The 27404-nt window shown below is 41.6% G+C and overlaps 2 protein-coding genes across 10 annotated transcripts in view; one reads left to right on the top strand and one right to left on the bottom strand.

The window, feature by feature from the left end:
- Positions 1 to 11563, top strand: part of LOC138421528 (beta-hexosaminidase subunit beta-like) — a 35826-nt gene extending 24263 nt beyond the window's left edge. The window contains exons 6-14 of one of the 2 annotated variants that reach the window (XM_069555730.1): positions 1460 to 1561; positions 3395 to 3524; positions 5189 to 5369; positions 5988 to 6074; positions 8345 to 8417; positions 9209 to 9383; positions 10754 to 10844; positions 10989 to 11093; positions 11389 to 11563. In XM_069555730.1, coding sequence (XP_069411831.1) covers positions 1460 to 1561; positions 3395 to 3524; positions 5189 to 5369; positions 5988 to 6074; positions 8345 to 8417; positions 9209 to 9383; positions 10754 to 10844; positions 10989 to 11093; positions 11389 to 11449 — 1005 coding nt within the window. In that variant the 3' untranslated portion in view covers positions 11450 to 11563. The remainder of the gene's footprint in view (positions 1 to 1459; positions 1562 to 3394; positions 3525 to 5188; positions 5370 to 5987; positions 6075 to 8344; positions 8418 to 9208; positions 9384 to 10753; positions 10845 to 10988; positions 11094 to 11388) is intronic. The other variant, XM_069555732.1, reaches the window with a different exon arrangement.
- Positions 11532 to 27404, bottom strand: part of GFM2 (GTP dependent ribosome recycling factor mitochondrial 2) — a 49922-nt gene continuing 34049 nt past the window's right edge. For all 8 annotated transcript variants that reach the window (XR_011249523.1, XM_069555720.1, XM_069555721.1 and 5 more), the window contains 5 exons: positions 26730 to 26868; positions 21563 to 21742; positions 20246 to 20361; positions 12399 to 12581; positions 11532 to 11949 (listed from right to left, as the gene is read on the bottom strand). Coding sequence is in view for 7 of the 8 variants with exons in the window: in XM_069555720.1 (XP_069411821.1) it covers positions 11821 to 11949; positions 12399 to 12581; positions 20246 to 20361; positions 21563 to 21742; positions 26730 to 26868 (747 nt within the window). In the remaining variant the exon portion in view is untranslated. The remainder of the gene's footprint in view (positions 11950 to 12398; positions 12582 to 20245; positions 20362 to 21562; positions 21743 to 26729; positions 26869 to 27404) is intronic.

Here is a 27404-nt window from a genome sequence, read left to right as displayed (position 1 = left end):
ATTCCTCACCCCTTTGGGGAGAACCTCTGCAACTGTGATAGCCTCCCATTTGTGGGTCATCTACCCAGGACTGTGGGTCTTGACCCACCTACTTGTCTCCTTGTGTTTCCATCTTTATATCTTGAGTTCTGAAGACATCATTTCTGCTAGCCTTCAGGTCCTTCTCATCAGTAATTGCTCTTAATAGTTGTAATTTTGCTGTTTATGGCAGAAGGTGAGTAAGAGGGTCTTCCTGCTCCACCTTCTTGCCACATCTTGAGGAGGGAGGCTATATGTTCTGATTCTCTGATAGGGAAAGTCTCTCCACTTATTTTCCATTTTCTTCATATCATCTTTTATATTTTACATACATAGTATATTGTTTATTCCTCCAGAGTGTACATAAAATCAGTGTCAGTGTCCCCCAAATTTCTGAGAATGTTACTTGGATTTGTGCTGTGTGTGTACTGAATTTCTTTGATTTGTAAGAAAGAGTTGGCACTAAAATCTCAGAATTGTGGGAATTGTAAATCCCATTTTTCCTCTGCTCTATTCCCGAACACCACAGTAGTGGTAGCCAAGAGCTACTGGGAATTTATGAGCTAGCTCTCTTCCAAAAGGGGAAAGTTAAAGTTTTAATTTATGATATGCATTGTGTATAGGCTTTTTGAAAAGTGAAAAGAAATTTATACTTCCTCACATCCTTCCCTTGTTGAAAAGGAAATTTTAAAAGGAAACAGACATATTTGGAAACAATCCTGGATATAGATAAGTATTAATAAATTGGAATGTATATCTGTGACATGTAATTATTTTTCCTTTTCCTCCCCCCACTGGGTTTGTTCTTTCTGAGTCTGCTTTTTTTTTTTTATTATAGTCACTAGTTTGTTGTATGTTTTAGAGTCCACATATTAGTGCTATCACAGTTTTTATCTTTCTCAGTATGACTGACTTTACTTGGTATAATGTCCTCCAAGTCCATCCATCTCGTAGATAGCAAAATTTCATTCTTTTTTATTGCAGAGTAGAATCCCATTATATACAGAGAAATGTATATCCACTACATTGTGTCTATCCACTACATTGTGTCTATCCACTATATACACTACATCTTGATCCATTCATCTGTTAATGAACACGTAGGTTGCTTCTGTATCTTGGCAATTGTAAATAATGGGGCTATGAACGCTGGGGTGCACATATCTTTTTGGATTAGTGTTTTTGTTTTGGGGGGTATGTATACCAAGAGGTGGAATTGCTGGGTCATACGGTAAGTTTTCTTTTTAGTCTTTCGAGAAACGTCCAAACTGTTGTCTGTACCAATGTACATTCCCACCAAGAGTTTATGAGGGCTCCCTTTTCTCCACATTCCCACCGACATTTCTTGTGTCCTTTTTGGTAATAGCCATTGTGACAGGTATGAGTTGATAATCTCATTGTGGTTTTAAGGTGTATAAATTTTCAACTTGTTTGCTTGCAGGATGCCATGGCTTTTAATAAGTTTAATGTTCTCCACTGGCACATAGTGGATGACCAGTCTTTCCCTTATCAGAGCATCACTTTTCCTGAATTAAGCAATAAAGTGAGTAATTCATGTTATTGTTGTTGGTATATAAAAAATTTTGGTATGGTTTCCGTAGAAGTTTGAAGCTTAAATGTTTCTTGTGTAAAAGTTAGATATTCATGGCTTTAAATTTTTAGTACGCTATTGCTGAGCATTTTAGGTCCACAAAACTGGTCTGCTTTTGTAATTGTTATCATAAATGTAAACATTTATGGGGCTATAGAAATACAAATTTAAAAGCTTAATGGATGTAGGAGACCTGAAGCTTTTGTGATTAACATAAAGTTAAATAATTATATTTATCAAGTAGCCCAACTGTATAAGTTTTAAACAGAATTGTTCTGAATTCTGTAAATGACAACTTCTTTTCTCTCTAAAAAACTGTATGAAGTAGGGAATCTTAAGAGATAATGGCTCCTTCGCAGAAAATAATGGTGTTAGCAGTGTTCAAGTTGACTGAGTTGTGGAGCAGTGGCGCAGGGCGCCAGCCTCCCTGCTGCCTCACTGAGCCCTGTGCTGCAGCGCTAGCCACTGGCAGCAAGAGAAGCTGCATGCCTCATGCAGAGCTGTAGTTATGAAGGGGCAGAGCCAAGACCCTGAGTCAGTCCTCTGGTCACAATTCCAAAGCTTTCCTTAAAGTTTTGATGTGGTTTGGATTGAAATCCTGGCAGCACTCCTGTTGTTGTTTGCTTTTAATATGGAAAGCTCCAAACATATACAGAAGTAGGACTTAATGAATTCCCACTTCCTCATCGCTCAGCTTCAATAAAGTAATGGCCAATCCTACAACACCTATATCCCCTCCACAATTATTTTGAAGGTAATCTCAGACATCATCTCTTATTGGTAAAAAGGCCTGTTTAAAAATAACTCCTTATCACAGCTAAAAAATTAGCAATAATCCAGATAGCCAATCATTATTCCTGTATGCCCAAGTGCCTTTTTCTTTAAAACAATTGTTTTATTTGCAGTGGGATGCAAATAAACTCCATACATTGTGGTCAGTTAATATTTCTGTTCTCTTTAGATCTGTGGGTGCCCATCCCTGACCATGTCTTTTTATTTTTCTTTTATTATTTTCATTGAGGAAACGAAGCTCAATTTGTCCTGTAGTTTTCCACAATCTGTGTTTTGTTGATTGCCTTTCCAGTGTCAATATGTTCTTTTGTCCCCTGTATTTACTATAAACTTAGATTAGGTCTTGATTCAGATTGGATGTTGGGATTGGGGAAGACAAGACTACTTTTTAAGGAGCTGAGCATTTATTTATATTTATATATTTATACCTTGAGAGATGTGCCATATTAACACTTTTAATGGACCTTTATTTACCACTGATACTGACTTCTAATTTTTCAAGAACATAAAACAGGACCAAAGGTAATCTTTAATTAAAAAGAAAAAAATCGGCATCTCAAGGGGAATTTTTACTGCTGGCAGTAATTAAAGTGATCTTGAACGCCAACAGCTATGTTTTGTAATAATGTGTGAATTTTGATTCTAAAACTGACAAGGGCATTATATTCAGAATTTTCACTTTGGAGTAGAACCTTTTATTTCTGTTCTGTCATACAGTCACATGAGGTTGAAATAGCGTGATAGTAAACATTGCTAAAACAAGGTGCTGGTTCTGTCAATAGATAGTTCTGTCAGTAAATCTGGAATTAACCCAAAGTGTGGTGAGAGCTTACTGATAAGATACAGTAAACAGATAATTTAAATGAGTCATCCAACATCACATAAGACGTTAATACTTTATGATACCTGAAAAGTCTGTTGGCAGATACCAAAGTACAAACAGAACCATAAGCAGCTCATATATTTTAATTTTAATAAATGTGACTTTTGCAGGGAAGCTATTCTTTGTCTCATGTTTATACACCAAACGATGTCCATACAGTGGTTGAATATGCCCGATTCCGAGGGATTCGCGTCCTGCCAGAATTTGATAGCCCTGGACATACGGCATCTTGGGGAAAAGGTAAGGAGTGTGTTTTTCGAGTTGCTAAAAGTGAACACGTGTGCTCCTGCATCTCATGACTTAGTGTTTGCTTATATTGTTCTTACTTGTGATTTGCACAAAGGTAGCACTATTGATGGTTGTAATTCAATAACTAGTATACGTCTGCTGTGAGCGGGTCACTGTATCTAGCCATTGCCTAAAGTATAAACACAAGGGATAAAAGGAAACAAGAAATGATTACAAGTAGAATGTGAAAAGTGAGTTAAACAGTTACATGAATGAGGTAACACCTAAAATGTTCTTGAGACATCAAAGAATATATTCATGTTTCTGGTAGAAGGAGTAACAGGAAAGGCATTTAGCTGCAGGACAGTGCATGAGAATTGCCATGCCCTTCTCCAGGGGATCTTCCCAACCCCAGGTTGAACCCATGTCTCCCGCATTGTAGGCGAATTCTTTACCTTCTGAGCCACCAGGAAAGCCCATGAATACTGGAGTAGGTAGCCTGTCTCCAGTGGGTAGTACTGGAGAAGGGTTTCCAGGTGATCTTTCCAACTCAAGAATCAAACTGGCGTCTCCCGCATTGCTGGTGGATTCTTCACTGCTGAGTGCTTAAGAACTGCTTCTGGAGCTAGACTGCCTGGGATTTGAGTCCTGCTTCTGGCACTTATGGGCTTCCCTGGTGGCTGAGATGGTAAAGAATCTGCCTGCAATGCAGGAGGCCCAGGTTTTATCCCTGGGAGGTGAAGATCCCTTGAAGAAGGGCATGGCAACCCACCTCAGTATTTTTGCCTGGAGAATTCTGTGGACAGAGGAGCCTGGCAGTCTACAGTCCATGGCTAGCAAAGAGTCTGACACAAATGAGTGTCACCTTCACTTTTTATTTTCTCGCATTTATAAACTGAGTGACCCTGGGCAAGTTTTAGAACATCTCATTCTCAGACTTCCCATCTCTAAAACTTGGGGGCTGACTGAGTCCAGCAGGAGAGGGACGAGAGACTTGGTGGGATGGTGACTGGCTCACCAGAATGTGACAACTGGGAAGCTACAGGAGTTGGGGGAGAGAATCTGGTTTCTGTTAGGTTGTATTTATTTATTTGGGCCGCGCTGGGTCTTGTGCCGCGCAGGCTCTCCTCTGGTTGCAGCGAGCGGGGGCTGCTCTCTGGTTGTGGCAGGGGGGCTCGGAAGTTGTGGCGCATGGGCTTAGTTGCTCCGCGTGTGGGATCTTCCCAGACCAGGGATCGAACCTGTGTCTCCTGCACTGGCAGGCAGATTCTCTTATCTCTGACCCACCGAGGAAGCCCTGCTGGATTATATTTGAAGTGAAGCTAATTGTGTTCAGCAGGGAGTTTGAAATATGGATTGAAACTTGAAAAAAAAGACTGGGGCAAGCTGAAGATTTGGGAGCCCTTAATATTTGAGCTAGTATCTGAAATGTGTAAAATCTCAGAGAGGCTGATGGAAACGGAAGCAAAGCGGCACAGGGGCAGTATCCAGAATTAGTTCTCCCTTTTCTTATCTGAAGAAATTACCAAAGCAACTCTGAGTAAACACGCTTATCTTTTTTCTGTATAAAATCTCTTTACTGTCTTCAACGAAATAAAGTAGTATAATCATGTGCAAAGCCTTGTCTTTGTGCCTTAACGTCTGCTTTAGGAAAGATTCTCCGTGTTTCCTTCCAGGCCAGAAAGACATCCTGACTCCATGTTATCACGCAAGCGAGCCATCTGGGACTTTCGGACCTATAAACCCTATATTGAATTCAACTTACAGCTTCCTGTCTAAACTTTTCAAAGAAATTAGTACTGTGTTTCCAGATGAATTCATTCATCTGGGAGGAGATGAAGTAGATTTTAATTGTTGGTATGAAAATCTGTTAACTGCCCCCCTCCTCTGCTTTTCTAAAACCTGTTATCTTTGAAGTGGGTGTAGAAGTATCCCTGGAAAAAGGGAAGACTTGGGGGAACATCTCTGTGAGGTGTTAACCTCGGACCACAACTCCTAAGACGGTGAATTGTTTACAGAATTCACACACTCATGCTATTAACAGAAGCCTGTAGGAAGGAGAATTAAGATGCAGAAGAAAATGGGAATTAAAAAAAACACTAAATAGAGAACAAGAATAGCTTTGGTGAAGAGGATAATGATTAAGTGGGAGAGATTTTTCTAGTGAAAGTCTTCTGTGCAAATAGCCTTAGATGGAAGAAAGACATGGGAGCTTAGGGAAAGCCATTTTTACAGGATATCAGCTTCTAAAAAAATTAATTGCAGTGGAAAGTTAAGATAACTCATAATTAAATTTTATACTTATTTTTTAGGTATAATTAGGCTTATTTTAGACATAATTGGGCTTATTTTGCTGTTTACAAACTTTAATACTAATTTCCATCTGTATAAATGATGTTGGGGCTATCTGTTGCTTTAAAACAGATTGGGCATATTGAACTTTCAATGAAATTTTAATCACTGTTTTTGTTTAAGGGAGTCCAATCCAGCAGTCCTGAATTTCATGATGAACAAAGGCTTTGACAGAAATTTTAAGAAACTACAATCTTTCTATATGCAGATGTAAGTTATTGAAAGCCTACTTGTTTTTATTTCATCAGTGTCTTTTGTAAAAGTTTAAGCTCTTATTTAGGAGATCCAACCAGTCCATCCTAAAGGAAATCAGTCCTGAATACTCACTGGAAGGACTGATGCTGAAGCTGAAACTCCAATACTTTGGCCACCTGATGCGAAGAACTGACTCATTTGAAAAGACCCGATGCTGGGAAAGATTGAGGGCAGGAGGAGAAGGGGGCGATAGAGGGTGAGATGGTTGGATAACATCACCAGCTCGATGGACGTGAGTTTGAGTACTCTGGGAGTTAGTGATGGACAAGGAAACCTGGTCGGCTGCAGTCCATGGGGTCGCAAAGAGTCGGACACGACAGTGATTGACCTGAAGCTCTTATTTAGTACTATTTAATTTTCTCATTTTCTCTCCATTCCTTTTCAAAGTGTACATGTTATAATCTTTGTTACACAAAGTATAGATGAAAAATCATAAGGGAGGGTGCAGTACCCACTATTCTCTTTAAATCGATAACGTGGTGACTCCAGTCCTTTGCAGTGACTGTTGAGACGTAGGGTGGTAAGTTATCTGCTCTGTGAACTCAGCTGAAAACCCAGGCTACCCTGCAAAGGCTTCGTCACCGTCTAGCTCCTGGGATTCATTTTGTCAACTCCAGCATTGCTTTTTCTCTATACCTGTGCTGTCTGGTATGGCAGCCACAGCCACATGTGGCTGTTTGTATTTAAAGTATACTTGAAAAAGTTAAAAATTCAGTTCCTCAGTCACATTAGCCACATTTCACATGTTCAGGAGCCAACAGCTAGATGAGACTAGTGCTACCATACTGGAAAGTGCATATATAGAGCATTCCCTTCCCTGAAGATAGAGCTACTCAACAGTGCTGCCCTACGGTGAAGAGTAGGAAGCGTATTTTGTAAAGAGCCAGACAGTAATTACTGGCGACTTCACGGGGCACAAATGGTTTCGTGGGCTTCCCTGACGGCTCAGCAGTGAAGAATCTGCTTGCAGTGCATGAGATGCGGGTTTGATCCCTGGGTTGGGAAGATCCCCTGGAAGAGGCAATGATAACCTACTCGAATATTCTTGCCTAGAAAATCCCATGGACAGAGGAGCATGGTGGGCTACAGTCCATGGGGTCGCAAAGAGTTAGCCATGACTGAGCAAGCATGCATATAGCTGCATACTTTTAAAATATTTTTTAAAGCATGCTTTACCATGGGGTCGCAAAGGGTCAGATATGACTGAGTGACTTCAGTTCACTTTACCAATGTAAAAAGGGGCTTCCTTTGGGGCTCAGCTGGTAAAGAATCCACCAGCAATGCAGGAGACCTGGGTTTGATCCCTGGGTTAGGAAGATCCCCTGGAGAAGGGAAAGCCTACCCACTCTAACATTCTGGCCTGTTGCAAAGAGTTGGACACGACTGAACAGCTTTCACTTTACAAATACAAACACAACTCTCAGCTCATGAGCCACACAAACACATCCTGCAGGGTAGTTTGCCAACCCCTGCATTGAGCAGGCCCAGGTTCTAGCCTTTTCCTATTTAGCTATTCCTGTTTTGCATGATGCAGTCTGATTTTCGTTTTTCTTGATTTTTTAATCCTGCATAACACTCATTGTCTGAATGTCAGGAGATAATTTGTGAATTGATTGTCAGCACTGCTGGAAGTTATTTAGGTGCTGTCACAGGATAGTTTCTAGTTTCCTTTACTCTAAGGTACTCAATGAGATTAACCAAGATCGATGTTTGTACACTTCCTTATGAATTGCCACATCTTCCTATCTTTGGGGCATGCTTAGCTGATTCATTCTGCAAACGACTGTAGAACCCTTCTTCAGTTGTGTCATGTTCTGAGCCATGTGCTAGAAAGAAGGAACCACAGGGGTCACCACCCAACTTTAGCTTGTTCTGCTACAAAGTTGTGCCGTACTGAAAGGCTCCTCAGGTGGCGCTAGTGGTAAAGAACCTGCCTGCCAATGCAGGAGACACACGAGACATGGGGTCAACTTCTGGGTTAGGAAGATCCCCTGGAGGAGGGCATGGCAACCCACTCCAGTATTCTGGCCTGGAGAATCCCATGGACACAGGACCTGGTGGGCTACAGTCCATGGGGTCGCGACAGTGGGACACCGAAGCGGCTTCACACGCACATACTGAGAGGCATCTGTCAGTGTTGCAGTCTTTGGTATAAAATGTGCATTCTTTACACACACTGCTAAGTTTGTGATCTGAAATAACTTTGTAATTTTTTTCAATGGTAGGGTTTTGGATATGATTTCAGCCATGAAGAAGAGATCCATAATCTGGCAAGAGGTTTATGATGATGAAGGCAAGGTGAGAGGTTACTAATACTGTGTGTGGTTCTGATAATATGAGACTTAATACTCTAACACCTTGGATGGAAGAACCCTAAGCTTTCCCTGTAATGCTGGGGGAGGTCAGCTTACCTTTCTGTTTACGCTGCTGGTAGGCAGGAGCCGCACACTGACACCAGTGACGATGGCATTTATCTGATTTCTTCCATTTACTTCATCCCTCAGTGCTGCCTCCTTCTCATCTCTCCCATCTTCCCTCCTCCCTCTCCATCTCATTCTTAGTAACAAAGTGAGGTTCTTTGAAAAATGTTCCTTTTTTCAGAAGGGCAGAACAACAGATAAGAATGAGTCTTTATTGCTGTTAAGGTAACCTTCGTTTTAAGTATCACTGTCAAGTACACTTTTTATTTTAAGGCATTTCTCTCTGACATAATCAGAATTCTTTATTTTCCTTTGGGGCAACTGAAAATTTGAAAGTCCAGCTACTTGTATTATCTTTCCAGAAGGGTTAGTGGCATCCTGTAAGTTTCAAAGTAAGTAAAATAGTGTGGTAGAAATGGGACTAAAGATTTAATTCATTACCTATGTGGTACTGTATATAGACAAAAGTTAAAAAGTTAAACATTAAGGTTTGATGAAATGCCTAAGTCCTTATTGCAAATAGCATTAGATATTGAGGGCAAAGAAGAAAATGTTGCTTTGTCAAGGATCTTAAAGACTTAGTTATTAGCTACAATGCCTTAGACTTTTAATTTCATCTGCTGTAGCTGGGAGACCTAATAATACATATTTCATTTGTAACTTTAATAGCTTATACCAGGCACAGTAGTTCAAGTGTGGAAAATGGACAACTTCGATAACGAACTAGGGAACATTACAGCAGCTGGCTTCCCTGTGATCATTTCTGCTCCTTGGTACTTAGACACAATCCATTATGGGCAAGACTGGAGAGAGTACTACTCTGTGGAGCCTCTTAACTTTCTGGGTAAGTGAAGCAACCACCATTACTTGACATGTTAGGTTGTACAAACCCTCCCCTCCCTCCAGGGAATCTTTATCTAGGTACCACCTACTATCCTCCCTTTTATCTTTGATCCTTGATTTTCCTTATGTATAATCCAACAGACTGAACTCAGTATCATTTTAAACTTTGTGAAAGAAACCACATTCTTTCCTAAATGAAAGAACTTCTAAAGTAAGATTCCCTTACACTGATAAGACTTGTCACTATGCATTCAAAGAGGCCTGACTGCAGGAGCCTTGTCTCTCCTCTGAGCTTCCTCTGCAATGTAAGGCACCTAAGTTGGGATCGCGTCCTGTTCGGTGGCTTCCGGGTTCTGGGGAGGAGGCGTCCTTGGGGGTGGGCATGTCTGAGTGGTGGGGCTCTAGGCTCTCAAACCCCTTAAGAACAGTTCTGCTTTGTCCAGTTTTGTACACTAGACTTTAATATACAATTTCCTTTGAGGAAAAGTGTTCTGGTGTTTAAAAAGTTTCAAAACTGTAGGTCTGTCAGGAACTGTTTCTCCAAAAGCATTTTCTGAGAATCAAGAAGTCGTAATTACTGTAGATACCTAGTCTCTTTGACATCAGAAGACAGGTATTGAAGGCAGGAGTGGTGCTCACTAGTCCACCTTGAATTCCTTGGCACACTGTTCACAGGCAACCAGGGGAAGAGCTTCCGGTGTCCAAATAAGTTTGCAGAAAACCAAAATAAAATGGTCTTTTTACTACTGGCCTGCTACATTAGTCGACACACGCTAACAAATGCTCTGTGAACCACGGGGTCAGTTGCAGCAATAAAGCTTGCCACCATTTTTTGTGCCGCAGCTGTGAACTTCTCCCAAGGTCCTCCTGACTCCCAGAGAGAAGCCTTGCCCCAGGCTAATACCAGAAACCAGTGCCACCTCTGTGTGTGAGCCTCAGGTTCAGTTCAGTTCAGTTGCTCAGTCGTGTCCGACTCTTTGTGACCCCATGAATCGCAGCACACCAGGCCTCCCTATCCATCACCAACTCCCAGAGTTCACTCAGACTCAGGTCCATCGAGTCAGTGATGCCATCCAACCATCTCATCCTCTGTCGTCCCCTTCTCCTCCTGCCCCTAATCCCTCCCAGCATCAGAGTCTTTTCCAGTGAGTCAACTCTTTACATGAGGTGGCCAAAGTATTGGAGTTTCAGCTTTAGCATCATTCTTTCCAGAGAACACCCAGCAGTGATCTCCTTTAGAATGGACTGGCTGGATCTCCTTGCAGTCCAAGGGACTCTCAAGAGTCTTCTCCAACACCATAGTTCAAAAGCATCAATTCTTCGGCGCTTAGCCTTGCAACCACCTAACTCACACCACTGACTGTAATCTAGGTACTCCGAAACAGAAACAGCTTGTCATTGGTGGAGAAGCCTGCATATGGGGAGAGTATGTGGATGCAACTAACCTTACTCCAAGACTATGGTATGGAACCTCCGGGAGGACATGTGGACTAAGGGGCCTGAGTTTAAGCGGGAAAGCACTAGAAACTTGCCCAAGTGTGTGGTTTGCTTCTTGAAGGAAACATGAATTTAAATTGCCTTGGGGGATGTGTGGTTTCAATTTTAGGCCTCGGGCGAGTGCTGTTGGTGAGAGACTCTGGAGTCACCAAGATGTCACAGACCTAGGGGATGCCTACAGGAGACTAACAAGACACCGCTGCAGAATGGTCGGGTAAGACACATTTATTTGTCAGGCTAGGATACTGTTAAGTACAGGGTGATTTTTTACCTGATTTAGTGTTAGCTAGCTTATTGGGATTTTTTTCTTTCATTTTTGCTATAAATGGAAATGTATGTGACCTAACAGGTAGTGATCTAATTAGGAAAAATTAGCAACTGTTTCTCCATGAATTATGAATCCCTCTTTAGTAGTTTGTGGTATGGTTTAGTGATTCTGATTTGAGCTAAGTTTCTTAAGACAGACATGAATTAATCTAAAACATCTTTTGTTTATACTTTTCCTACAGACGAGGAATAGCTGCACAGCCTCTCTTTACTGGATATTGTGAGCATGAGGGCAGAATGTAAAAACAAGCTGGAACAGAAGAAAGATATGGGAAAAGAGCCCACAGTCACCCATACTACAATCAACCTGATTTTAAAAATCATGTTTTTGAATAAAATATCTTTTTATTGATTGAACCTCCATCTTATTATACATTAGAAGGCTGACATCTTTCTTGTGAGAGAAGTGTAAAATCAACCAACCGAAAACCTTGTGGTATCTATCACTCAGTGTATTCCAAAAGACCGAATCTTAACTACCAACAGTAATAATTTACTAGATACACAATACAGCTCAGGTACATCACCAGTGCCACCGTCTGTTCAAGTTCTCTTTTAAATTGTTCTTACTGAAAACGAAGTAGGTAGGTGCTCCCGAGTTTCCCTCCAAGGACTTAGGACAGGCCATGTCTCTGGCTGAGCAGCGTACTTTGATCTTGAGGATTCATGGCTTGATAATTAGACAGCTCTAAGGCAAAAGTAGCTGAGCCTGATGTTAATGTTCGAAGCACAGTTGAATAACCCTAATCAAAATAATTTAAGTTAGTTATCTCTGCAAAGTTAAGCCTCAAATCTCTCCCTGCACATCGTTTGACCATTATCAGGAAAAATTTGGTAAGTACTGTGGAGGACAGAAAACCAGGAGCAGGGGGCCCGCTTCAGAAGCATTCCCCAGTCCCAACGTTTGGTAAAGACTGCTGGCACTCGGATACCTGTCCCAGAGCAGGAGAAGCTGGCGGGGACAAGAATGACACGAAGAAACGCCTGAGAGCCAGCAACAGTGGAAGTAAATAAGTGCTTGGGATGGAAAAACGGTCATGGAGGCTGATGACACATTTTGGTAGAGCACACCTCAAACTTTGTGGAGGACTGGAAAGCCCTCCCCCACACATCCACACCCGTGCGGATAGAACCCCTGGGGTTTCTCCAGCAATTTATGTAAAATATGTAGATTTAGTTACAGAGTACCTACCATGGTTTCTGCTAAGGGAACAAATCCGATAACAACTTTGTTGTCTTGGCGAGACTGGATTTCCTGAATGTTCCCTCTTCTCTGTGCCAGGTCTGCTAGGACAGGGCTGAGGTAGTCTCTGCTCACTGTCACCTCAAGATTCATCAGGGGCTCCAAAATTTGCTTATCAGCTTTCTTCAGAGCCTAAAGAAATTAAAGGATGTTAACTCCTCTTCCTTAGACTGCAGATCAGACTTCTGTTATGAAGGGAAGATTCGTAAAAACTCAAATACTCTTAAGCACAGAGCCTCCAGCAAAAAGACAGAAGCCTGCCTTAACACTCTATAAGAAGCCCAGAACTTCAACATTCGCTTGTCCATGCGTGCCAGCAGGGCACCTGAGACCTCACGCATGTGCTGCAGGAGGATGCTTGCTAAAGCTGATTGTGCGGAGCACCTGTGAACATGTGCCCAGAGACACGGAGAAAGAAAATGGTTCTCCCCTCTCAAAGACATATTTCCTTCATACATCTCCTCTTTTATTTTTGAAACCAATAGTTACAGCGCATGCTACAAGTCAGGGCAATCAAGGAGGGAAATAAAGGAGAGAGCTAAAAACACTAAGCAGAAACATATTCTCAGTGTAAAAGAAACAGAATTCTATACAGAATTTCAGATTTCAAAGAAGAACAAGCACATACAGAAACTGAAAAAAGCTAAAACAGCAGCAGGCAAATAGGAAGTGGACAAAAACTGGGGAAGCAGCAGAGGAATAAAGACATCTTGGGGTCCTGGTCAGATTGTCTGTATCGCATCATTCCATCAGCCAAACTGGTAGGATTCAGAGGGCGTTTGCAAGCAATGTAACTACTGATGGGTTTGCTTTAAGAGGTAACCTACTCCTCCGGCCTACCAGAGTTAAAACAATTTCCCATATATTCTAAGCCTGTTGGTTGTCAGGTGGGATGTAATAATCTTGGATTTAGCAGTGGAAACCAGATCAAAGAGCAAGGGCTCTGGAATGTGGCCTCTCCTTTATCTGGCTCTGGCTGATCATCCTCTCCCTGCTCACCAGCCCCCACTCACTCAGGCCCGGATGGTACCATGGCGTCTATTGTGCAGTAATGCTCTGCACCTCGGACGCTTCTGTTCCCCACTTCAGCACCTCTGCCTTCCCCTCTCCCTGCTACCTTCACAATCATGAAAAATGGGCAGACCGTAAAAACATCAGTATATTCTCGTTATTGTAGAAATTTCAGAAAAAATAGCACACATATAGTAAAAGCATAATTTCAGTTCTTTGCAGCTGATTAAGCCTTTAAAATCACTATCAACTGAAATGACTCAACTAGAGAAAAAGTATCTAATCCTTGAATGAAAACATTACTAAAAAATAACAACAGTCCCCACAAACAACTAAATAGATCCTATGTATTTTTGCAATTCTTACCCAAAGCTTTGTGCCGCTTCACAGTGTAGCTTTTCGAATAACATAACAGAGTGGGGAAAGACTAAAAATTAAGAGGAATAATGCCATATCTGAGGAAAGGACAGAGTTGTATGTGACCGAACAGGAGGTACTGTGCTCGTGGGTCTGTCCTTAGTCCTCCTGTCACAGTCTTTGCCTTGCCTTGGGAACAACTGCCTAGTTACAGAGCGTCAAAGCCTCCTCAAAGCTGCACTCGAGTCACAGCCTTTGGGTGCTCCTTGTAATCACTGGCCTGCTCTGGGATGATGTCTGAGTATCTTGCAGCAACCCAATATGGCCCAAACTGATCTCATTATTTCCTTTTCCAAACACTTGCCTGCTCTTTCCTCTTTCTATTGATGGCATCACTAGTCTTCAGTTTACCCGGACACGCATCTTTGATTTCCTTTTTCCCCAATGTAAGCTGTAAGATTTCTATTCCTGTTGCTGATATTCTAGCCCAGATCTAGTCTATTCCCTGTCTGAGGCTCTCCATACTCCAGTCCCTCCTATATTCTAATGATTATGCTGCTCTCTTCAAAATGTTTAAATCATTTACCACCGTTCTCAAAACAAATCTCAAATTCCTCACTGTGTAGTTTCTTACAGGTTTCCCCACAGTCGGACTCTATTTTACTTTTCCAACCCTAATTTCAACACCCTCCTGCCTTCTTTAGTCTTCCCATGTCTGGAATGCTGCCACTGTACCCATAGCCTCCAAAACACCACAGGCCAACAAGTAAGGAAACTGTAAAAGCCCCTGTGTCCTTGTCTTTTGAAGTAAAATGCTGACTCAAGAGTTAATGATTGGGAAATGTGAAGATGGAGAAACAAGGATAGCTGTTGGGCTAGGGAACTGGGAACAGTTTAGACTGTAATTCTGTCACAAAGCAGAATTACCAAACTCACAGCTCCCTTAAAGATATAAAGGCCTGACTCACATTCCCAAACTGTTTTTACAGGAAGCAGACCCCCTCCCGATGAAGACTGCCAACCACAAGAACATAGACCATGGACTGGTGAAACAGCCTGTTCCTGAAACACTATAGTGGGTCCCAGTCTTGAGGTCATTGGCTCACCATGGCCCCCTTTGCCTGGCAAAGCAATAAAAGCTACTCTTTCCTGTTTCACCGAAAACTCTTGTCTCCACGTTTCTATTCATCACCTGTGAACAGAGGCTGAATTTCAGCAACATTAACTTCTTTCTAATGTTGACTAAAAACATGCCAAGTGAAGTTTCATCTGAGGCAAAATGAAGACTACAGCCTGCGAGACAGCACCTCAGATAGCTCTGAGAGACTGCTCCAAAGAGGCAGTGGGGGAAGGTCAATATATAAGATTTTGGTGAAGGGGAATTCAGTACAATTAAGCACTCATTTTACAGAGGGTTTTCTGCTCTCCAGGAGGATCTGAGGTCCTCAGAAAGGGATTTAGTGCTTTTCTAGGTAACAGGAGACGAAAGGACTGGAATCATGCAATCAGTTCCTAAAAACATCCAGCTATCTAAAGACCTGTCCCCCCAGACTCCTGGAGGAAAGAGTGCCTCACTCCACCCTGAACTCCCTCAGGGGGTGCTGAAGGTCAGTGGCTGCAGCAGCACGGGGCTTAGTCTCTGTAGAGGCCGATGGTGAATGCCCTCGTTCAGTGGTTGGCAATGCTCTTGGCAGGTGCCAGTTAGTAGCTGACAGCAAGAACCAAGCTCCAATTTCCCACTCCTCAGCTTTTGTGAATCTTATGCCATTCTATCCAATATTTTGACTGTTCGGCTATGTTTAATTTCCTTCTAAATCATAAGCTCGTTTAGGTCAAGAAAAGCATATGCATCTTACTGTGTTCCCTCGGTTCCCAGTGCACCATGACCACAGCATAGATGGCTCAGTAACTATATGCTGCTAAGCCGCTTCAGTCGTGTCCGACTCTGTGCGACCCCAGAGACAGCAGCCCGCCAGGCTCCCCTGTCCCTGGGATTCTCCAGGCATGAACACTGGAGTGGGTTGCCATTTCCTTCTCCACAGTAACTATATGAAGCATCATTAACTTCTCATCAGCAGGGGCAAGGAGTTTCCCCACCAGATGAAGTTTCACAAGTGTCAGAGTACTTCCATTAGTAGTATTTAAAGTAATGAATTAAAACTAAAGATTAAGTGCAGGCCTCATAAAGTTAATTCTTATTCTCTACTATGGTCTTAATAGAAGGTTAACCAAGGGGTATTAGATTCTGAAGGACTGGCCAAAATACTGGGGCTTGAGGTTAACTTAGAAGCACTGTATCATCTTTCAGGTTATGGTTATTTCAATACTAGAACTGAAGTCAAGCGGAACTCTAAGAATTATTGGAAGGTAAATGTTTTCAACAATTTCATCATGACCACTTTACAGGCACTATTTCTAACTATATGTTCCAGAAAACAATATTTAAATGAGTATTTTTGAAAATGTAGGTGAGTGTTTTTTAAAATGAAAACTCTTAAGAAGTATGAATTTGAACTCAAAGGAAAAAGTCATTAAAGTTCAGCCTTCCTAAGTCAGGGACCTAGGATATTTAAATTAACTTTGTAATTATGGATTCAAATAAGACTAGAAAACCAGGTCTCAAACACAGTCCAAAATATTAGAAACTGGTCATAAAAGCAAGTGTTTTAATGGGCATTAGTCACCTACAAAACTAGAGTATTCCCACACTGAGAAGAATGCATGGAATCAGCATTCAGCACACGAACGTCCTGGCGGGTGACCCCATGGAATGCAGAACACCAGGCTTCCCTGTCCATCACCAACTCCTGGAGCAGGCTCAAACTCATGTCCATCTAGTCAGTGATGCCATCCAACCTTCACATCCTCTGTTGTCCGCTTCTCCTCCTGCCTTTAATCTTTCCCAGCATCAGGGTCTTTTCCAGTGAGTCAGCCCTTTGCATCGGGTGGCCAAAGTACTGGAGCTTCAGCACCAGTTCTTCCAATGAATATTCAGAACTGATTTCCTTTAGAATTGACTGGTTTGATCTCCTTCAGTCCAAGGGAATCTCAAGAGTCTTCTCCAATACCACAGTTCAAAAGCATCAATTCTTCAGCGCTCAGGTTTCTTTAGAGTCCAACTCTCACATCCATACATAACTACTGGAAAAACAATAGCTTTGACTAGATGGACCTTTGTCAGCAAAGTAATTTTTCTGCTTTTAAATATGCTGTCTAGGTTGGTCATAGCTTTTCTTCCAAGGAATAAGTGCATCTTTTAATTTCATGGCTGCAATCACCATCTGCAGTGATTTTGGAGCCCCCCAAAATAAAGTCTCTTACTGTTTCCATTGTTTCCCCATCTATTTGCCATAAAGTGATGGATCGGATGCCATGATCTTAGATTTTTGAATACTGAGTTTTAAGACAGCTTTTTCACTCTCCACTTTCACTTTCATCAACAGCCTCTTTAGTTCCTCTTCTCCTTCTGCCATAAGGGTGCTGTCAACTACATATCTGAGGTTATTCGTATTTCTCTGGGCAATCTTGATTCCAGCTTGTGCTTCATCCAGCCCGGCATTTTGCATGATGTACTCTGCATAGGAGTTAGTTAAGCAGAGTGACAACATACAGCCTTGATGTACTCCTTTCCCAATTTGGAACCAGTCTGTTGTTCCATGTCCAGTTCTAACTGTTGCTTCTTGACCTGCATACGGAATTCTTAGGAGGCAGGTAAGGTGGTCTGGTATTCCCAACTCTTTAAGAATTTTTCAGTTTGTTGTGATCCACACAGTCAAAGGCTTTGGTGTAGTCAATAAAGCAGGATATGTTTTTCTGGAACTCTCTTGCTTTTTTGATGATCCAACGGATGTTGGCAATTTCATCTCTGGTTCCTCTGCCTTTTCTACATCCAGCTTGAACATCTGGACATTCTCAGTTTACGTACTATTGAAGCCTGGCTTGGAGAATTTTGAGCATTACTTTGCTAGCATGTGAGATGAGTGCAACTGTGTGGTAGTTTGAATATTCTTTAGCATTAAAATGAAAACTGACCTTTTCCAGTCCTGTGGCCACTGCTGAGTTTTCCAAATTTGCTGACATATTGAGTGCCGCACTTTCACAGCATCATCTTTTAGGATGTGAAATAGCTCAACTGGAATTCCATCACCTTCACTAGCTCAAGGGCATATCCCCAGGCAACCAGAAGAGGAGACTGCTTTATGCTATGAGAAGGAAATTTACTTATCTGATCTGTAATTCAACAAGACTTATCTGATTTTGGTGATCCTTGATTAATCTTAGTAGAATAAACATGAACTCCAATACTGGAACCAATATTAGACCTTCAGTGTCCTTTAGATTATAGTCCATTTTGGGCAGAGCTGACCCCAGAAGTGTCTCTTACTCAAAGCTACCAGACTGCCTCTATGGCTGTGTATCTGGTATAGGAAAAGCAGCATGCACACTCAGTCGCTTCAGTCATGTCCGACTCATTGCAACCCTATGGACTGTAGCCCACCAGGCTTTGTCCATGGGATTTCCCAGGCAGGAACATTAGAATGAATTGCCATTTCCTTCTCCCCTCCAAGGTATCTTCCTACCCAGGGACTGAACCTGCGTCTCTTACATCTTCATGACAGGCAGGTTCTTTACACCAGTGCTACCTGGGAAGGCAGGGAAAGGAGAGATGCCACTAAAACAACTTGCCTCTTTGGCAGAATCAGAGGATGTTTAGTAACTATCTGTGTCGAATACCAATATTCTAGATCCTATTTTGAATAAAACTCCAGTGATTAAGAAATCAAAGACTCTTCAGGATTAGAAACTCTTGATTATAGGGTTCAGAATGCAAGAACACAAGGTCAGGCACTGGGAGTACAGCTGTCTGCAGATTAGTGGTGCAGGGCTGTCCAGAGAGTATCTTAAAGCAAAAAGGATTCAGTTCAGTTCGGTCCCTCAGTCATGTCCAACTCTTTGTGACTCCATGGACTGCAGCATGCCAGGCGCCCCTGTCCATCACCAACTCCCAGAGTGCTCAAACTCATGTTCGTTGAGTCAGTGATGCCATCCAACCATCTCATCCTCTGTTGTCCCCTTTTCCTCCTGCCTTCAATCTTTCCCAGCAACAGGGTCTTTTCCAATGAGTCAGTTCTTCAAATCAGGTGGTCAAGGTATTAGAGCTTCAGCTTCAGCATCAGTCCTTCCAATGAATATTCAGGACTGACTTCCTTTAGGGTGGACTCCTTGCAGTCCAAGGGACTCTCAAGAGTCTTCTCCAACACCAAAGTTCAAAAGCATCAATTCTTTGGCCCTCAGCTTTCTTTAGAGTCCAATTCTCACATCCATACATGACCACTGGAAAAACCATAGCTTTGACTAGATGGACCTTTGTTGGCAAAGCAAGGTCTCTGCTTTTTAATATGCTGTCTAGGTTGGTCATAGCTTTTCTTCTAAAGATCAATCGTCTTTAAATTTTCTAGCTGCAGTCACCATCTGCAGGGATTTTAGGGCCCAAGAAAATAAAGTCTCTCATTGCTTCCATTGTTTCCCCATCTATTTGCTATGAAGTGATGGGACCGGATGCCATGGTCTTAGTTTTTTGAATGTTGAGTTTTAAGCCAACTTTTTCACTCTCTTTCACTTTCATCTAAAGGCTCTTTAGTTCCTCTTCACTTTCTGCCATAAGCTTGGTGTCATCTGCATATCTGAGGTTGTTGATATTTCTCCCAGCAATCTTGGTTCCAGCTTGTGCTTCTTCCAGCCTGGCATTTAACATGATGTACTCTGCATATAAGTTAAATAAGCAGGGTGACAATATACAGCCTTGACGTACTCCTTTCCCATTTTGGAACCAGTCTGTTGTTTCATGTCCAGTTCTAACTGTTGATCTGAATATAGATTTCTCAGGAGGCAGGTAAGGTGGTCTGGTATTCCCAACTCTTTAAGAATTTTCCATAGTTTGCTGTGATCTACAGTCAAAGGCTTTGCTGCAGTCAATAAAGCAGATGTTTTTCTGGACTCTCTTGCTTTTTGATGATCCAACAGATGCTCGCAATTTGACCTCTGGTTCCTCTGCCTTTTCTAAAACCAGCTTGAACAACTGGAGGTTCTCAGTTCACATACTATTAAAGCCTTGCTTGGAGAATTTTGAGCATTACTTTGCTAGCACAAGAGATGAGTGCAATTGTGTGATAATTTGAGCATTCTTTGGCATTGCCTTTCTTTGGGATTGGAATGAAAACTGACCTTTTCCAGTCCTGTGGCCACTGCTGAGGTTTCCAGATTTGCTGGCAGATTGAGTGCAGCACTTTCACAGGAAGCACTGTTACAGCAGCTTCTCCAATCAGGGAGCTTCCATAAGCCTCTTATTTTTATCCCTTAGAGGGCAGGTTAACGAAATGAAAACCACAATCACAATTACAGCAAAAAGGATTAGGACACGTCCATACCTTCTGTAGGCATCTTGAGACACAGGCAGAAATCATAGTTGTGGAGGTACCGGGATGAATTACCAAAGAATGTAAAGTAACTGCTACATCTTGAACTGGGGATCCAAGCAATGGTCCTAGGTAAGGGGGAAAACTATATTAGGACTGTATTGTATTCAGTGAGGGGGCAGAGAACTTCCAGTGTCCTGCAAGTAAAGAGTTTTGAAGTGATCACACCGTTCTAAATAATAAATAAAAGGCAACAACTCTTACTGGATTGACTGGACAGGGGAGGACAAAGGGCAAACCACTGTCCCTAAGACTGGAGAGAGAGGTCAGTGCAGGGAGTTGTACTGAACTGTAATTTTTAAACTGTTTGAGGCTCAGAGTGGTCCAGTCAGAGTTAAAAACTCCAGGAGGACCCAGTCTTGGGGGTGGGGAGGGGCAGAATTTTGTGATCTCAAGTAGGTTCTCACAGTAAATATTAGAGATTCATGAGGGTGGTAGTGGAGAGGAATTCTTTCTGAAATACTCCAAGGCATTCTATTCTTAAGAAGGTCGGCCCTCAGAGGAAACTAGTGTATCAGAGCCTAGATGACTTGAGGGAAGCACCCAATTCCAGTCTACTCCAGCCCTTGTGTCCCACCTATGGGGGATGAAAGGACTGAGAAACAGCTGTGCAGCTCAGAGGTCAAGGGCACCGGATAAGACCCAATCTTCGGGGTACAGACACTCCCCCTCACCCTCACCTCACCACCACAGTACTAAAGGCCAGTTTAGAGCAGTCCCTTTTACCCAGTGTATCCTATCTAGCTATCAGGAAAAATGCTGAAGGGAAAAGAGCACAATCTGAACACAGAGAGCAAGCATCAGAACCAGACATGGCAGGAATACTGAATGATCACACTGAGAATATAAACTTTGATTAACATGCTAAGGGCTGTAACAGACAAAGTAAAGGGCACTAAGAATAGATGATCATGATAGCAGAGGGACAGAAGTCCTAAGAAACAACAGAAAGAAATGCCTCAGATCAAAAACACTGTAACAGAAAGGAAGAAGACCACTGACGCGCTCAGATGGGACACGGCTGAGGAAAGTCTGAGTTAGAAGATGTATCAGAAGAAACCTCCAAAACTGAAAAGCAAAGTGAACAAAAGACTGAAAAAAACAGAACAGAACATGCAATACTGTGGGACAACCACAGGGTATGACATACGCATGATGGAGAGAAATAGGGAGAAAATACCCCCAAAGTTAGAAAGGAAGAATGAAATAATTTGTTATCAGAAGGGGTTGAAAGTGAGACTCATGCTTACTCTGATTTGACTACCTCACCTTGGAGGCACGCACTGTGAACGCCATTTTCAAAGGCCTCTCGGGAGGCCTGCGAGAGGTCTCCGGCAACACTTGCTGCATACTCGATAACGGGCAGAAGAGATGCTGTTTCCATGGGTTTTGCTTCCAGCTCTACAGTCACAAGATGCCGTTTGTCTCCTAAAGTTCTATCTAAGGTATCTGTAAACAAATTGAATATAGTACCTCAGAGATCTGTTCTGGAAAGGTGTCAAGGTGCCACAACTGGCAAAATCAAGTCCAACAAGTTGATTACAGTCAACAAGTTCAAGGTCTCATGGAAGATAAAGTTGAAGAGAATACCAATAAAGACACTAAGCACAGTATAAAAATGGCAGAGTAAATAGTTCTATCAAGAAAGCGTAGATTCTGTGTTTATCAACGTTAAACACCTGCTCTCAATCACCTATTAATAGTGCTTCAGTGTTAGGGTGTGTTAAGGCAGATGAACACACAAGTTCTGACATGCAGATCATACATTTAAACATTTATGTGACCGAAATTCTTTTAAGCACAAAATTTTTACTTAAAACACTTATTGAGTACAATAGGTTATCTAATGAAAATTAAAAGGTTTTTAACCTTGACAACAAACAGTTAAATTTCATACTGTTCAAGCAATATATTCTTTATTTAATGTTTATGATTTCTTCCCTCCAAAAATACTGATCTATTTGTTAAAATGAAAATGGTATCCTTCATTTGTCAACAAGCAACTGTGGTCAGTGAAACTGAGTGGGGCCCTGTGGGCCTCTCCGGCATGGAGGCCCTTTTGTCCCCCATTTCTTGTAGGCAAGACTCCAGCCTCTATGACCTTCCCTGAGTTCCACAGGGCAGATTTGGAACTGTTGCTAATCAAGGGAGAAGCAGTCAAGAAACCACTTGTTCAGTTCAGTTGCTCAGTCATGTCCGACTCTGCGACCCCATGAACCGCAGCACTCCAGGCCTCCCTGTGCATCACCAACTCCCGGAGTTCACCCAAACCCATGTCCATCGAGTTGGTGATGCCATCCAGCCATCTCATCCTCCATCGTCCCCTTCTTCTCCCACTCTCAATCTTTCCCAGCATCAGGGTCTTTTCAAATGAGTCAGCTCTTCGCATCAGGTGGCCAAAATATTGGCATTTCAGCTTCAACATCAGTCCTTCCAATGAACACCCAGGACTAATACCTACTGATACCTACTAGAGGAACTGCTGAGAAGTAAGGTCTACACATAGCCAACTTCATAACAAAGTTGACAAGCTGTTTTCTTGCCAATCTTGTTGGTGTTAAGGGCATCTCGTCTTTTAACTCGCATGACCCTAATCACTGAGAATCTTTTAATATGTTCATGGGCCTTCGGCCTCTTTTGTGAAATGTCTGTTCAACCTTTTTTGCTCACTTTTCTACTTCATTGGTTGCCATGTTTTTAGTGATTTTTGTATTCTAATCTGTCAGTTTTATATGAGGCAAATATCTTCTCTCAGTGTATCTTTTTGCTTTCACTATATTCTAATACCTTCTTAATTTCAATAACATCAAATTTACTAATCTTTTAGTTCAGTTTCAGCCTTACCTGGTTAAGTTCTCCTATACTGTCTTCCAAAAATTTGAAAGTTTAAAAACTTTCATAAAGCATTGGGGTTTTCTTTCTTTCCTCTTTTGCATGCATTAGCATTTATTCTCTTTATTCTTCTGTCCTCAAAGGGAGACTTTCCAACTCTCTCCTCTTATTTAGGCTTTTAAATTCAACTGGAATTGAGGTTTAGATACAGTATGTGGGAGGAATCTAAATCTTTTCCCATGTGAATAGTTTTTCCAGGCCCATTTATTGAAATTCAGTCCGCCCTTTCCCACTGAGCTTCAATATCACTCTGTGAAAGGTGCATTTTCATATAGATATGTGTGTTTCTAAGCTCTCTGGTTTGTTTCCCTGGTATATTTGTCTGTTCCTAGCTTGATCAACTGATCAGTATCATAATGACTGCTTTTATAGTAAGTACTAAAGTCTGATACACTTCTTTGGGTAGAATTGGCACCCTCATGCTATTCAGTCCTCTTATCTATGAACAGTACGGTTCTTATCTATAGTCTTCTTTCATTCTCTTTTTCAAAAAATGTATTTGGCTGCACCAGGCCTTAGTTGCGGCATGCACAACCTTTAGCTGTGGCATGTAAACTCTCAGCTGTAGTACGTGGGATCTATTAATAGTTCCCAGCCCAGGGATCAGAGTCCCGGCCCCAGGCATTAGGAGCACAATCTTAGCCCCTGGACCACCAGGGAAGTCTCATGAATAGTATGGTTTCCCACTGAACTTCGGTCTTCTTTAATGCCTGTACATTTTGATAATTTTCTAGATGTACACAAATGTAACCTGTGCCTCAACAGCATGTGATCACTGGTGGTCTGACTGTTCAGTCAAGGTGTGGTCTGACAGCTGCAGCATCTGGTTACTAGCTTTTCACTTTATAACTAATAAGCAATTTAGAAGGAGACACTTGAAGACTATGCAAATATGTTATTTAACAACGTACACAATATTAACTATTTGCAAAATGACGATTTTCTATTCCAACCCTCTTCCTCAACATCTAACAGTCAGCACTTGGCATTTCAGTGTAAGGAAAAGCAGTCTCTTCTTGTTGATCTATTATCGGTATGGCCTCATGAATTCTAGCTTTCTGTCAATGGCTTAATTATTGTTCTTAGCTATTCTAGAGCTCAAATTAACCCACAGTTAGCCAGTGTAGCCTCTTCAGGTTGGTTCCTATGTCCTTATGACACAACCCCATCAGTTTTTTGAACATTTCCTTTCTTTTTCAGATAACATTCCATTGCTTATTTTTGAAAGTTTCCTATTTCTTACTAATACTTTTTAATCCCCTTTCTTATTTCTTCAAAAACAATATTTTATATACTCTATACTTGGTAATTCCGGTATCAGAAGCCTTTACTGGTCTGCCTATGAGGTTTATTGTTTCTACTGCTTTCTTTTTGCTCACTGTGCCTTTTCTCAAGGTTTTATTATTTTAAAACTTAAAAAAAAAACTGTGCGTTCATTTTACTTTGCGGGATCTTTGAGGCCTGGATTGAGGGTACATTTACCTGAAGAGCCCATTGTTTGCTTTCTCAAGGCTCCTTGGTCTATCACCAACCAAGAGGACTTCACACTAAGTTCTTCTTGGCTTGGAGTTTTATAGATTATACTGGTTCTATGAACTTAGGCTGAAAATGCCTATGGTTACAAATCCTCAGAAATTCTGCCCCTTTGTCAAAAGCCAGTCAGATAAGTTTCCTTGTCACCTTCTTTTATGGAGAAGACTTTCCATATTGTTTCCATGAGAATGTGGCTCTCAAGCAGCAAGTTAACTATGACCACAGATTTCTCCAGAATAGCTAGTGGCTTAGGTGCTGAGTTATTTTCCAAGATTCCTGTTCTACCTTCCTTTCTTTAACCTCTAGAAGTTTCTATCATATTCTAACCACTTCAGACATTAATTTGAGAGAGGTTATTTATATTTTCCAAGCATCTTGTTTTTCCAAATATAAAGTCCAGAAAGAGAAATCATCATGTCATTTGTCATCATGCACCTAATCCTGCTTAATTTTTCAAGTTTCAATGAAAAGTAATCACCTGGCCTATTTACAAACCGCTGAAGTGATTAAAAGACGCTTACTCCTTGGAAGAAAAGTTATGACCAACCTAGATAGCATATTCAAAAGCAGAGACATTACTTTGCCAACTAAGGTCCGTCTAGTCAAAGCTATGGTTTTTCCAGTAGTCATGTATGGATGTGAGAGTTGGACTGTGAAGAAGGCTGAGCACCGAAGAATTGATGCTTTTGAACTGTGGTGTTAGAGAAGAGAGAGAGAGTCCCTTGGATTGCAAGGAGATCCAGCCAGTCCATTCTGAAGGAGACCAACCCTGGGATTTCTTTGGAAGGAATGATGCTAAAGCTGAAACTCCAGTACTTTGGCCACCTCATACGAAGAGTTGACTCACTGGAAAAGACTCTGATGCTGGGAGGGATTGGGGGCCGGAGGAGAAGGGGACGACCCAGGATGAGATGGCTGGATGGCATCACTGACTCGACAGACGTGAGTCTGAGTGAACTCCGGGAGTTGGTGATGGACAGGGAGGCCTGGCGTGCTGCGATTCATGGGATAGCCAAGAGTCGGACACGACTGAGCGATTGAACTGAAGTGCTTAAAAGTTCCTAGTTACGCTAAACATCTCTTTTCTATATTTTTTCACAAACCTGTCCAAGTTTTCTTATTGTGGGGATGGGAATAACTGTCATGTTCTTGTACTTAAGAGAACCAAACTGCAAAGATCATATGTAGAAAAAGCATGAATTCTTACATTTTGGCACAGAAATATAAAAACTTCAGTTTCCCAAGAATACCATCAGCACAAGATTACCATGTTTATTAAATAGAGAAAATTATTTTCCACTCTATGTTTTTTCAAAATTTTAAAATAATCTGTAATTTTGCTGAGATATAATTGACATGTAGGAGTTTCAGGTGTATAACACAAGGATTTAACTTACATAGATCATGAAATAATCACCACAATTAGTTTGGTGAACATCTACCATCTCATATAGATACAACATTAAAGAAATAGAAAAAGACTTTTTCCTTTGTGATGAGGACTCTTAGGATATATTCTCTTAACTTTCACTTATAAGGTACAGGACTATTAATTATCTTTATCATGGTGTACATCACATCCCTAGTACTTATTTATCTTATAACTGGAAGTCGGCACCATTTGACTCCCTTCTAATTCTACCTTCCCCACTCCCCATTTCTATTATTTTATGGAGTAAAAACTGGCACACCAACTTCAAATTCTTATACTCATTCTGGTATTGAAGACCAGGATGAGCTGTCTACTTCAATGGTTAATCCCACTGTGTACCTGCTTGACGAGTGGCTCAGCCAGTATATGTAATAAATGAGTGGCAATGAAATAGGGCCATGCCTAAGGCAAACAAATTCTAACAAAAACAAGAAAACACACATAAAACCTGTCCTCACTGATGGAAGACACTAGTGAATATAAACCCTGCTTTATGACACTAAACTAAGAGACGCAGCAAACAGATCCTGGAGAGAAAGAGAGCAACACGGACCAGGAAATTCTAAATGTTGTATTTACCTGTGGCACGAACTGAATTTAGGATGGCCTCACGGTATGCCACCTGGAGGGGCCCGAGATAGGTTTCTAGTCCATATTCCCTCTTGATTCGGTCATGAATAATTTCAATATGTAACTCCCCCATGCCACAAAGGACAGTCTGGGTGAAAGAGGAAGAAAACAAAACAAAGGTCAAGGAAAAATTGCTTATCACAAAACACTAAATAAAGGTATGATATCAATATATTTTATTTCCCATTACTTACAAACAAAATTTCTCCTGTGAACTTTTTTTGGCTCCTACATCAAAACACTGTTTTTAACTTCTCTGACTGTAATAATAAATCAATTGAAAGTGAATCACAAGGGTGGTCCAGGTCTAAGATTCCACATTCCCAACGGAGGGGGCCTGGGTTTGATCCCTGGCCGGGTAACTAGTCAGTGCTCATGCCACAATGAAGATCCCATGTGCCACCACTAAGGGCCAGTGCAGCCAGTCTCTTACTCTGTGATAGCTGGGTTATTGGCTGGCTAAGTGGCATTCGAACCAGAACCATGCTTCCCAACCACAAAGCTAAGTTCTAGTCAATGGAATGTAAGTATCAATGATGTTGTCAACTTCTAGGTTATATCTTTAAGGATAAATAAAACCATTCTCTTAATGAAGATGTAGATAACTATCTTGAAACATGAATG

Source organism: Ovis canadensis, chromosome 16, assembly GCF_042477335.2.
Source record: "Ovis canadensis isolate MfBH-ARS-UI-01 breed Bighorn chromosome 16, ARS-UI_OviCan_v2, whole genome shotgun sequence".
NCBI classification, from domain to species: domain Eukaryota; kingdom Metazoa; phylum Chordata; class Mammalia; order Artiodactyla; family Bovidae; genus Ovis; species Ovis canadensis.
Note: the sequence above shows the minus strand (reverse complement) of the source record. Positions and strands in the feature narration are given on the sequence as shown.